Consider the following 13,853-nt stretch of genomic DNA (forward strand, 5'->3'; position numbering starts at 1 on the left):
AACGGTACGGTTCTTCATTTTATTAGTACCGGTACTTTGAGTACCAGCTGTATTTCCTAAAGTGCGACAGCAGGGGGCAGTGTGCGTGCAGCGCGCTGCTTCTAAGGCACATTGAGTGCGTTTATTCCTCTCAACTGCGCAGCGGCTTTTATGGTGACAAACGAGAGATATGGTTGCATATACAGGTGCTCTTGCAGACCGTCCACAAATTCTTGAGAAAGCAGATGCACAAAGCAAAATATGGCATTATTTTGCTTACATTGCCGACAGTCAGGGCAAGCCCACGGACACCACAAAGCCCGTCTGCAAAATATGTTACAAAATAACGCAAGCGAAGGGAGTCAAAAGCATCTTGCCGACAAACATCCCGATTTGTACAAATTTAAAGAGCGAAAGGTTAGTGAATGTGATACCAGCGTTATGTTTATGCTCTCAAAAATTAAATGAGTGTTATTTATATCACTCATGCAAGCAGACATCCGCAAAGAGGTGTATTGAGTCTAATAAGTGATATCTGGTTGCTAGAATAAAATTAATTGAAATATTGGAATATACAGTTATATTAAACCAATTTATGCTTTAATAACATTGCTCTAATTACATTATAGCTCTAATTCCAATCACACAATTTGTTATTTACGTGCAGTTAGTGAAGGAGGGATAGGCGGAATTGCGCTGAATGACACACAACAGAAGCGCTCTCTCGCGTGTGCTCTCTCTCTGTCGCGCGCGCGATCAGTTCTCCTCGCGCCTGAATAGTCAAATACACGTGCACACAGATGTCTAAATGTCCATCGTGTGGATTATCTCGTGTGAATACAGTCGGTTATGGCTTAAGTGGACGTAAACAGGTGGGTAATAACTGGATATTTGTCAGTTATGTCCATGCATTCAGCAGCCCAATTAAATAGGCCTACCTTTCTGTCATTAATGTTAATCAAACAACAAAAGATGTTAAATAAATGTAGGCTATGTTAAATAAACCTAGTGTATCTGAAAAAAAGATTATTTTTAATTTACTGTTTTTGTGATTTGCTTCTTTCTTTTATATAGCTTAACACAAATAACTTGTTCTCATACTAGCTCATGCTTATATTGTCCACCTCTTTCCCACCTGTACATACCAGCTGATATACAATGTAATCTTGATTTGGGTGGTCAGTCTGCATTTAAAAGTTTGAAAGGGTTTTAAATCTTCTAAATCAAGTAAAATGACTTAAAGGAATTTAATATAATTATATAAATCATATCATATAAAATGTAATTTACCAACATCAAAATTGTGGCCAGTGAAAATGCTGAGTGGCTAGTTACTTTGGAAAACTACTAGCCACAGTGGCTGGTGAGCGAGAAAAGTTAATGTCAAGCCCTGCTTACATGTATAAAAAAACAAAAAAAACAAACAAAAAAAAAAAACAGGAAAAAAGCATAATAGCACATAATTTGCAATTTTCTTGAGCATGAAAATAATAAACTTTAAAAATTATATTAAATCTAACTCTGTAACTTCATGGCAATGAAGCTCAAATCCAGAATTTTCAGCTGCACACTGGTGAAGAAAGAAGTTCTGTCATTTGTTATTTATTTACTTTTCCTACTGTTTTAGGTTTTGCCATAGTATCGTTTAAGTATCGGTATCGTGATACTGAAGTTGGGTATCGTATCGAAGTCAAAATTTTGGTATCGTGACAACACTAGAAGGACCTTTGTATTTGTCTAGGAAGTATTTGTCTAACAAAAATATTTGGCAAATAAAGGCAAACAGATACAGGTTTTATTTTGCTATGAAAAAAATGCATAGAAAAAAAAACATGAAAAAGCATACATCAACTACAACATAATCAGTCATTAATATTTTGTTGGGTCTTTCATGTTTTTGCATAAATTCTTTGTATGACATCAGGGCCGTCTGGGCAGCTGCACTGGGCCCCACACGAGCGGACTGAGGGGGGGCCCGCTAGGCCCTGCTCCATATTTGGGATGGCACTGTATGTCAGCCTGGCCAAAAGTTAAATCCACACAATTTGCCATTTCATTACATTATCACAAATAGAACAATTGACTGCTATGCAATATACTTACAAAAAAAAAAAAAAAAAAGGATTTTGTAATTTTGTAATGAAGATGTAATTTCTCCTTTGCTGGGCATCACTTTTGGCCACTACTGCATTGTGCTCTATTGTTTTTACCACTACATTTTTCTCAATTTCAAAACCAAGATATTTTATTATGTTTTGTGGTTTTGTTCAATAACCAAATCCAAGCAGTGCTCGGTCTGTCTGGTCTCTCTCAGGTCCACATCATCGGTCACATCCCCCCCGGTCTCTGCCTGAACAGTTGGAGTTGGAATTACTATCATATAGTCAACAGGTCCGTCACTTTTCTGTGAAAACATTGTATGGCCCATCCTGCTGTACACATTGAGTTCACTTTCATCTGTTGTAACCCATAGCTGGGTCAACACAACTGCATGACTATAGCCTAAAGGGTTATAACACAGTGTCTTTTATGATCATAAGTGTCATATTGTTGTAAAAATGGGTCATGCTGACTGTAACTGCCTGGTTTTAAGATAATTGTGTATATCTGCCATGTGTAGGTGTATGTACTGTAGTTCAGTGGTTAATGGTTCACTTGAGTCAACTTCACTTTAGTGATCAGTCTGGTTTCTTTCTTCTATAATTCTGTTTCATTTTTCAGATATGAAAGCACCATAGCTGGTCAGTTTTTCGGACACACTCATGTCGATGAGTTTCAGATGTTCTATGATGAGGAAACATTGACCCGTCCACTGAGTGTGGCTTTCATTGCCCCGAGTGTGACCACTTATGTAAACCTCAACCCAGGTACTCATTGAACCATATTAGTTGTTGTATTTTTTATTTATTTTAATTTAGCATTTGATTTGTTTTATTTTTGCATTTTTATTTATTTTATGTTGGCATTTAGTCATTCAATTTATCTTAGCTTTTATTTTAAATTGAGTTAATTTATTTTACAGTGCATTTTATTTTTTATTTTTGTCTATTTATTTTTATTCTATTTCATTTAATTTTAGCATTTAGTTATTTTATTTAGCATTGCTGACTATAAAAATTTGCAACAGCAATACGATATGCAGTAAACCTCTTTATAAACTTAATTATTTTACCATGGTTAAGCAGCATTGTCTAAGTTTTTCATGGCATATTGCTATAACATCCTTTTTTTATGGTCAGGATATCGTGTTTATTACGTGGATGGAAACTACCCAGGCAGCAGTCGCATGGTTTTGGATCACAAGACATTTATTCTCAACCTGACTCTGGCCAACAACCGGCCCTCAAAACCTGACCCCAGCCCGACATGGACCTTGTTGTACCGTGCCTCTGAGGCCTACGATTTGTCCACACTCTTCCCATCTGACATGGATGGTTTAACCAAAGTCATGGTGAATGATGACCGTGTCTTCCAGCACTTCTGGTACCTCTTTCATAAAGGCCACGTATCAAAGCCCTGCGAAGACACTTGCAAGACATCACTAATCTGCCTCCTGCGCAGCGGACGATACGACCTTTTAAAACAATGTGCCGTGCCACACGGAGATACACACTCTTTCAGGAAGACAATGTGTTGAGAAAATATGAAAATGGCCATTGAGCTCTCTTGGGATTATTGCCACACCAACATCACAGACTATGATTTATTTAGCACTTTCATTCAACTTTTCTTTTTTTTTTTTGTAGCATTTGTTACATTCATCCTCAACATCATCAAACTGTTTGATTTTTGTTCTTGTCTTACAGTTTGCTATTTATCTGACTTGCTGTGGACATTGTTGGCATTAACAGCAGTAAAGTGTTTGGTCAAGATGGAGTTTAAAAGTCAGTTCTCGTAAAAGATGTGTAATTTAGTGCAGTGAACCAGAGAAAAACATTATAGGTTGAAAATAGAACAGGTAGTGACCTCACAACCAAATCATGTGGTGTGTTAGTGCCTCATAAAACAACAATTGCTCAGTCCTCATTCTCACTTATAAGGTTCAGAGTGTTTTGTGTCACTCTTGAGTGGATTGTGGTCAGTTACTTTTTTTGTGTCTTATTACTTCCTGAATTGACCTACACTATACACACTGGAGCCTGTTCAAGGCCAATTGTAATAGATGACGGTTTGTTAATTCAACACCATTACGCACTTTTTTTTTTTTTTTTTTAATTGGTAAAGAAATTGTTCTGAGGAGATTCTGATTAATGTCACACTTACTGAAAATGATTTTTCAATTGTAGTGTGAGACTTTATGAATGTTGAAATCATGGATTATCTGAAGGTCTTACTAAATAAACTATTTTGCAAAGTGGTTTGTTTATAGGTTTAATTTTTGTCACAACCATTCAAGTTTGTGGTGAGCAAGTTTTGTTTTTGTTTTTGGAAAGAAGTTAATACTTGTTTAGCAAGGATGCATTGAATTCACCAAAAGGGACAAAAACTTGATACAAAATATTTCTATTTCAAATAAATACTGTTATTTTGAACTTTATTCACCAAAGAACCTTTAAGTGTTTCAATTTTCACAAAAGGAAGGTTCAGGAAAATGAAACGATCCGAGACTTGAAATTGGGTCACCCAAAGTGCAATATGTCCCCACTGCCCACAAGGTTATAAGTGCTGACTAACCAGCATCAGTTTGATAAATGGTATTTTGAAATATAGCAGTTTTTATAAAACCTCCTTGTGCAAGAAACATGGGAGTAATTCATCCAATGACAAACAATTCAACTGTCAGAATCCTTCCCCCCCCATCCCCATGATGAGAAATGTTGGTGTAGTGGCTTAAAACATGCTGATTCTATTTGTTTATGGATGGAGCTGAACCATAATCAGTCTAAAGATTTAGTTTTTGGCGTTTTTGCCTATAATCTTGAAGGGACAGTATGTAGATGGCAAAGTGTGGGAGAGAGAAGGGATCAGGAAAAGCCCACAAGCAGGGACTTGAACTTAAGTCGCCCGAAGTGCAACAACATTACATGTCAGCAAACTGCCCACGAGGCTATCGGCGTCAACTAACCTGTTGTCAGTTTTGTAAATATCAGAACCTCATTGTGTATGAAACATGGGAACCGAATCCGACAGCAAACAATCCAGCTGTCGGAATCCATTCCCCCAACCATATGATGAGAGATGTTGATGTAGAGGCTTAAAAAAATGCTTATTCTATTCTGTGTGTGGATGGAGCTTAACCTGCATCAGTTTGATAAATATTAGAACCTCATTGTGTAAGAAACATGGGAGAAACAGAATCTGACGGCAAACACTCCAGCTGTCAGAATTCGTACCCCACTCCCATGATGAGAGATTAAAAGATGTTGATTCTATTCTGTGTGTGGATGGACTTTAACCAGCATCAGTTTAAAGTACGGCTGTCTGTGTGACACACGACTTGTGTGCACAGAAAGACGTGCGCCAGTATTGAGTTCCCTTTCGCGCTTGAACCATCAATAGCACAGAATTTTGCCAAAATGCCAGTTTTGTCGAGTAAGAGCAGTCTTAAATTAGTTAAAGCTGCAGTCCGCGATTGTTCCTCTTTGTCGCCATCTCTTGTTTGAAAACTGCAATTGCAGTCATATGCGGAATAGATATCTGTACATGCGTTGTGCCTCGGCACGGCTCGTCAGCGCGGATGAATCTAATGTTTGCTGTCAATCACCGCACCGGTGTGGATACTGTACTTCAGAATCACAGATTCTATGTCTTGAAAGTATGACCAATATAAGAATTTTCACTGGAAAATATCATCTGGGTAATTAACATGTCTGCCACTTTTGTTCTTTTGTTCTGGCTCTTCTTTCTGTTTACGGACGAGACGTAATGACGCACAGACGAACTGCTGCATGCTCAAATTTCCCGCGGAAATCCACCATGTCGCTCTTATTATAAAACATTATTACAAGCTTACTGTTGTGAATCGAGCTAAGATAATGAGACTGGCTGGTTATGTACTTGTACTCAAAAATTGATTTTGGATAATTTTTAACCAAAACAAGTTACGGACTGCAGCTTTAAATAACATCTTTAATAGTGAGCTTAAAGAGTTGTGAGAAAGTGAGATGCTCGTCAGATCCACGTCATTTTCGGCGGCAGTTGCTCCAAGTATAGGTCTCTGCGGAACAAAAGAGAGGCGTCTCCCAATTTTGGGGTGTTTTCTAACTGAGTGTTTATAACGATCCAACCAAAAAAGTATGGAAGCCGGGATATGCGTTTTTTTAAAGAACGAAAGGTCATTCATAATTCTTTTTATTTTTTTTCTTGTTTTCTTTTGAATACAACTACTTTTTTAATGTTTAGATCCCAAGAAACAATTATGTCGAGATAATGAAAAATAAATAAAATATTGCTGCATGCTTGACTTCCGCAACAGAGAAACATACTCGGTTACTAACGTAACCTCAGTTCCCTGAGATATGGAACGAGTACTGTGTACGGGGGCAAAGTCTCCCTTTTTCCCCGCTACTGAAGCCTTTCAATAACGCAGTGTAACTGCACCGTCATTGGTTCACTCATAGACAAGTTGTTGAACCAATGGCGGCGCGGCCTATGGGAGAGAACGCGCGAACATTCCCGCCAAAAGGGGAGGGGTAATGTGCTATATAAGCAAGCGTTTCGCCATAGGCCATCAGGCCATATCGACTGAAGCGACGACCTAAGCCGCAGCCTCGTGGCACGGCAAATAACGCAGTACTCGTTCCATATCTCAGGGAACCGAGGTTACGTTAGTAACCGAGTACGTTCCCTTTCGATATATCACTCGTACTGCGTATGGGGGAACGAATTCAACCACGCCATGCCACGGCTGGGGAACGACAGAACTTGACCGGACGCCATAAGGGGGGACCAAGGACAAGTGAAGGCCGAAGCCGCCATTACTATGTTACACTACAAAGGAGAGAACTCCTGGGTTTGTGCAATAAGCGGAACACCTTGAGGGCCGCGAAATTACACTGAAAGGACCCGAGCATGTAAGGTTGGAACGTCCAACTGGTAGAATCTGACAAAAGTGGACGGCGAAGACCAGCCGGCCGCTTCACAAATGTCTTTGATTGAGACTCCACTGGACCAGGCCCACGATGAAGCCATGCCTCTAGTGGAATGGGCCCTAACTCCAATGGGGCAAGTAGCGCCCACAGAGGAGTATGAAAGAGCTATAGCGTCAACGATCCATCATGATAGACGTTGTTTTGAGACCAGGGACCTTTCGGTGCGGCCACCAAAACAAACGAATAGCTGATCAAACTGCCAGAAAGGCTGTGATCGCTCGATGTAGACCAAAAAGCCCTAACGGGGCATAAAGATTCTAGCTCTGGCTCATCCAATGAACGGGCAAGCACAGAAAGAGAAATCACTTGTGCTCTGAACGGAGTTGAGAGCACTTTGGGAACGTAGCCAACCTTTGGTTTCAGAACGACCATGGAGTCGTTTGGACCGAACTCAAGGCATGCAGAGCTCACCGAGAGTGCCTGCAGATCGCCGACCCGCTTTACTGATGCCAAAGCAAGAAGTAAGGCTGTTTTGAGCGTTAAGGGTCTGAGACCCGCTAGACGCAGTGGCTCAAAAGGAGGACCTTTAAGAGCTCTGAGGACCACTGGAGAGGTCCCAGGGGGGAACAGTGAGGGGATGAGGAGAATGCAATCGCCTAGAGCCCCTCAGGAACTTAATGACTAAATCGTTCCGCCCCACTGATTGTCCAGCGATGGGCAAGTGAAACGCTGAATTATGGCTGCTACGTAGACCTTAAGCGTAGAGGGGGCTCGCCCCAACTCCAAACGCTCCTGGAGGAAGGTTAGAATGGAAGAAACATCACATTCTTCCGGGTCTATGTTGCGTGTGGAACACCAGCTAACAAAGACTGACCATTTCTGGGCGTAGAGGTGTCTTGTAGACGGGGCTCTCGCCTGTGAAATGGTATCTAGCACTTCCCTCAGAAGGTCAGGTGGTTCCCGTTGAGGATCCACAGATGTAGAGCCCAAAGCTCCGGCTGCGGGTGCCAGATTGTTCTGTTCGCCTGAGAGAGGAGGTCCCGTCTCAGGGGGATTGGCCATGGGGCTTTTGTGGAAAGCCGGAACAGCTCCGAGGTCCAAATCTGGCTCCTCCAGAGTGGAGCCACTAACAGAACTCTGTGCTCGTCCTCTTTGATTCGCCTGATAACCTGAGGGATCAGGGCGATCGGAGGAAAGGCATAAAGAAGGGTATTGGGCCATGAGTGGGCCAATGCATCGTCCTTCTTCGAATAATAGGTTGGGCAATGAGAGTTGTTTTCTGAGGCGAAGAGGTCCACCTCCGCTCTCCCGAAGAGCTCCCATTTAGTGAGAACCATCTGGGGGTGGAGCATCCACCCATCTGAGGGGACGTTGTTCTGAGACAGCATATCTGCTCCCAGATTGTTCTTCCCGGGTATATGAGCCGCTTTGAGCGACCGAACCCTTGGGGATGCCCATTCCAGAAGGCGTTTCGCCAGAGCGCATAAGCGGCTGGACGAAAGACCCCCCTGGCGATTTATATAGGAGACCACTGTCATACTGTCCGACTGGACTAAGACGTGGCGATCCGTCAGATAAACCCGGAAGGCATGGAGGGCTCATACCACTGCCAGCATTTCGAGGCAGTTGATATGTAGGTGGCTTTCCTCGTGTGTCCACGAGCCGAAGACCGGACTGCCCTCGCACAGAGCGCCCCAACCCAAGTTGGACGCGTCTGTCAAAAGTACCGTTCTTCGTGACACCGCCTGAAGGGGTACTCCAAGTGTGAACAAAGTGGGGTTCATCCAGGGTTTCAGGGCTGCCAGACAGGCCTGATTGACCTTGAGGCGCAGGCAACCGTGACGCCAAGCGTAGGGAGGTACCCGAACCTTCAACCAGTACTGCAGAGGCCGCATGCGAAGTAGGCCAAGCTGGAGAACTGGGTAGGCGGAAGCCATGAGCCCTAGCAACCTCTGGAACAGCTTCAGAAGGAGGTTAAGGCTTTGTTCTTGACGGAGGCCGCGAGCTACTGAATGGCCAGAGTGCGCTCTGGCGAGACTACTGCCGTCATACGGACAGAGTTGAAAACTGCGCCCAGGAACAAGATACGTTGAGTATGAAGCAGTGAGCTCTTGGCTGGGTTGACCCTGAGACCCAGGCACTGTAAGTGGCTGAGAAGCACGGATCTGTGGTGCTCTAGTTCTGTGCGCGAGCTGGCTAGAATGAGCCAGTCGTCGAGATAGATGGGAATACGCGTTTTAAACTGTCTCAGAGGGAAAAGAGCTGCGTTCATGCACTTCGTAAAGTGCGAGGAGCCAGGGAGAGCCCGAAGGGGAGGACCGTATTGGTAAGCCACACCTTCGAACGCGAATCTCAAGAATCGCCTGTGATGGGGGGCTATCTGGATGTGAAAGTAAGCGTCCTTCAGATCAAGTGAACAGAACCAGTACTCGTGGCAAATCTGCGCGAGGATCTGCTTCAGCGTCAGGACTTTGAACTTTCGCTTCATGAGGGAAAGGTTCAGTAACCTGAGGTCCAGAATGGGTCTGAGACCGCCGTGTTTCTTCGGCACCAAGAAGTAATGGCTGTAGAAGCCCGACTCGCTTTCTGGGAAAGGGACTATTTCTATTGCACCGAAGTCTGAATGACCCCGCCAAACCGTGGAGGTCTTTTGGCAAATTGGAGCGAGTAGCTCTGGCTTATGACCTTCAGAATCTCGTCCGACACGCCGGGGATGGCTTTCAAAGCCTCGGCCCGGGTGGCGAGAGGGAGAATATCGGATGACGGCCCGCTTAGAAGGGGATCGAACACCGAGGTGGGTGGAAGAGGAAATTTGCTCTTGAACATGTTAGTTCCACCGAGAACGAGTGAGCGCGTATGCTTTCAGTGAGCGCATATGTAAGAACTGTGGACGAACCAGACAAATTAATCATTTAGATGATTCTTTCAAAACATAATTCTAATTCAGAATTGAGGTTCCGGCTCCGGACCGTCTGCAGATAAAGCCAGGCTGATTACTTTTACGACACATGCTTCCTGATAGCAGAAGCTACATACCAAAGGGTCACCCAAGAAGACAGAGAGACAATCCAGACCCTTTTGTTTCCTTACTTCACAGGAGAGCCAAAGAGACTGTTGAACAAATAAATCTGCTTCAAAATTGTTCCAACAATTTTAACGGACTTATCAAACATCTTTTAACTACATACATTTTGCATTATGTGTCCACAAGTACTACCTGTAAACAGTTAGGCTTTAGAAACACTCACAATTCATGTAAATGTGTTAACTCTTGACTGAATGACTGAAAGTATGCCTTATTTGGACTTAATTTGATTCTTTCCCCCTTTCCTATATCCTGACTTGAATGAAATCTGTTTAAAATGTATTGTATCCCATTTAACAGCAATTATGTTAAAATGGCAATCTGCTAAAGCAGAGACAGACCGGGATGTGACACTTATGTTTTATTGGGGGCAGAGGAAGGCCCTCTTGAAACAGGACAATGTCTGATTGGCCAAGACTCCTCAGAGGTGTGACAAACAACTAAGTTTAAATGATCATATTGCAAGATAGTGAATGGAGAGAAGTTGGTTAGTAAACGAACTGGAGTTGGTTAGTTCTGGTAAGAGAAACCATGACCAGAGTACCAAGAACAATGGAGTAACAAGAAGAACAGACCAGCCGCTCATTCAAGCCATCCAACCTTCACTCACTTTTCTTTTCTTTACTTAATTTTCCTTTACCGCTGAAAGTCTCGTGTCCTAAGTTTCGCCGCAGAGTTCAACCAACGACTTTTGCCGCTTCAACTCCAGCGACAAAGAGACTTTCTTCATTGTTCCACACGGACCTGATCTGGACCAATCATCGACTTGGGAAACCCCTCTCTGCACGACGAGGGAAATTCACCTTAGTCAACGCAAGCAAGTACCTCCAGATGAAAACTGAACTGTTGCATTTAAATGAATGATTAATGGTTCGTTCTGGTCTTTGAAATGCATTGATAGGAATTCGGTTAATCAGATCTCTCTCTCTCTCTCTCTCTTTCAAAACTCTTTCTCTCTCATTTCCTTCTTACTGCAACGCGTATGAATGTGTGTATGTGTATGTGCGTGCCTTTGTGTTAGATTAGTTTGTGTTAGAATAAATAAAATCTCTTGTAGATTTTAAAAGGAAAGTGTCTTGTATTATGTGCTTTATGATTTAATGTCTTAAACTGTGATCAAGTTACCGTGCTCTAATCAGTGTTTTCACGATTGTTGGATATTTATATCCGTTACAAGAGCTTATTACGGCTCGAGCAAATGAACGCTGGACGAATCAGTTGCTCGGTCGTAATCTAAACAATTCTTTATAATTCCCTAAATATTTCATTTGAGCTAATTTTACTTCCTAGGGTGTTTTCCCTACACATACGTCCTCATGAACGTGGCTTGCAGGGGCAGGTCCGGCAAGTGACACGCAGCGAGACTGAATTAATATGCTACATCGACTGATATGCTGAATATATATAACATAGTTCTCGCCCGAGATGGGTGAGTGTCGTTATATTTCTCAAAGAACGCGGTTTGCAGGGCAGAACCGGCAAGCACCGCGCTGAGAAATTCAGCAAAAACTCAGCAGAAAAACACTGTAATAACTGAAATATATATATATATATATATATATATATATATATATATATATATATATATATATATATATATATATGTCTCACCCGACAGGGGGAGAGCGACATGTTACATTTCTCAATGAATGCAGCTTGCGGGGCAGAACCGGCAAGCAACGTTTAGAGAAACTCTGCACAAACAGCAGAATCAGCTCCATTAATAGAGTATAAAAACGTGCTTCTCATCCGAGTCGGGGGAGAACGTCACGTCATATTTCTCAGTCAATGCGGCATGCATTATTGAGATAAGGAGAAATATACTCAGAAAATGTATCATGAGTCTCGCCTAAATCAGGGAAGAACATCACGTCAAATTCAGCTGAGAGTGAGAGCTCGCTCTCGCGCTCCCGAGTGAGAGCACGCATTCTCAACGAACGCGGTTTGCGGGGGAGGACCCGGCAAATGACGCGTCCGGAGAGACGGCGTTTGAAGCAAACGCCAGCGAGAAGGTAGAAAAATAAGCTCTGTACTCATCTGACGCAATACGGCAGGAGATGAGCTGAATGCTCTCAGATGCTGGAGGCGGCACGAGTGTGGCGCGATAAACAGCTGCTAGGTATAGACCATTTTACAGCCCACGTGATCAAATAGTTGCGCGCGCATTTTGGCAACAGAAGTGGTTTTGTTGCCTATTGGTTTTAACGTGTTAGCAACTCTGAAAGTTTTTCCAGGCTCTCAAGTGTAACGCACTGAGCGTGACAGTCATTCATTTCGGTCTTTTGTCACGCACTCCCGCCACACATTGTATTTCTCACGCAGAAAAACAATTTTTCATATATTTAATATGCCGCTGCACCGGGCAGGAGTAGCCTGCCACTTATCAGCCAATCAAAAAAAGAAAGAGGCTACACAGTAGCCAATCAGAAAATAGCACTATTGTATCTGAGAAAGATTTAACTCAAAAACCAATGAAAAAAAAGCATATCCTGGAATTGTTCACCATCATCCTCACAGAGGAAAACACTGGAGCTCTGAGCATCACTTTGAGCACAGAATAAGTCATGATCTCCTATTTTAATGTTACAACAAATTCACAGCTTGTTTGACACAAACAATGACAACTTGACTGCTGTTAGAGAATGTTTCCCAGATAATCAGCATCAGTTTTTCATGAGTGTCTGAACTTAGTCAACAGTTTTACAGCCTGTTCACTGAAAACACCTGCTCAGTAGTCTAGACCTAGTTATATTTTCGTTATCACACGATGACTGAAATTTTTTCACATTAAACATCTCTCTCTCCAAATAGGCTTAATAATTTTATTAGCACTAAATAAATTATAGTGTATTACATCGTCGATGTTATTGGTCGCTTTAAAAATCATGTCATGTTGTTGGATATTTGTCATTCTTGCCTGTCTTTAAAACTTGAGAGCCCTGGTTTATGTATATATATCTGGCCACTGTATTTGGCCCTCTGCTAACGTCTTCTATCCACTTGACTACACGAATCTGATAGCCGGATACCATTTGATAAAGTCAACTTTTTAAAATAAATTTATCTGTATGTATGTGTTGCTTAATCCGCTCGCGAAGCTGTATATATCACTTTCGGAGTTGCTAACACGTTAGAACCTATGGGGAACAACACCGCTTGCCAAAATGCGCGCACATACGTTGCTACGTCATCATTGTGTACAAACAGTTAAAGGGTCTATGGGAGGCCAAACGTGCCACTTCTAAGGCTAAGCAGGCGAAGGATAAGGCGCAGTCTACCCTTACGTCGCCGTCAGACCGTGTCAAATTTTGAATGGGATTTATAGGGAGGGCAGACGATAGACCCGCTGCGACGTCACGGCGACGTCATTGTAGATCTAATCGTAGGCGGCGACGTGACAGCGGCGTACGTGAGAAATTTACATAAAATATAGGCTTGTTCGACTTGATGCAGCGCCGCAAAGACCGATCGGCGGCTGACTTGAAGTAGTGATGTCCGGTTCGCGAACAAATCGTTCTTTTTAACCGGTTCTTTTTAGTGAACCGGTTGAACCAGTTCACCAAATCGGTCTGAATCGTTCCAAACAGTTCGCATCTCCAGTAAGCAAACACGAATCCACAAATTACTAAAGTTATTCACTTTTTGACGTGCCATACCTGACACTATACCTCTCGAAATAAACCAACATCCCGGAGTTATTCAGTTAATCCAAAAGTACAGTGACTTAACCTGCTGTAAAGAGAGAACTGATGATAATG

General features: G+C 42.5%; 1 protein-coding gene across 1 annotated transcript in view; it reads left to right on the top strand.

Moving 5' to 3' along the window:
• Positions 1 to 4,443, top strand: part of smpd1 (sphingomyelin phosphodiesterase 1) — an 8,323-nt gene extending 3,880 nt beyond the window's left edge. Inside the window, exons 4-6 of the mRNA XM_067397956.1 lie at positions 2,294 to 2,370; positions 2,701 to 2,846; positions 3,219 to 4,443. Of these exons, the coding sequence (XP_067254057.1) occupies positions 2,294 to 2,370; positions 2,701 to 2,846; positions 3,219 to 3,616 (621 nt within the window). The 3' untranslated portion in view covers positions 3,617 to 4,443. The remainder of the gene's footprint in view (positions 1 to 2,293; positions 2,371 to 2,700; positions 2,847 to 3,218) is intronic.
• The last annotated feature ends 9,410 nt before the right edge of the window (positions 4,444 to 13,853 follow it).

Source organism: Chanodichthys erythropterus, chromosome 10, assembly GCF_024489055.1.
Source record: "Chanodichthys erythropterus isolate Z2021 chromosome 10, ASM2448905v1, whole genome shotgun sequence".
NCBI lineage: Eukaryota > Metazoa > Chordata > Actinopteri > Cypriniformes > Xenocyprididae > Chanodichthys > Chanodichthys erythropterus.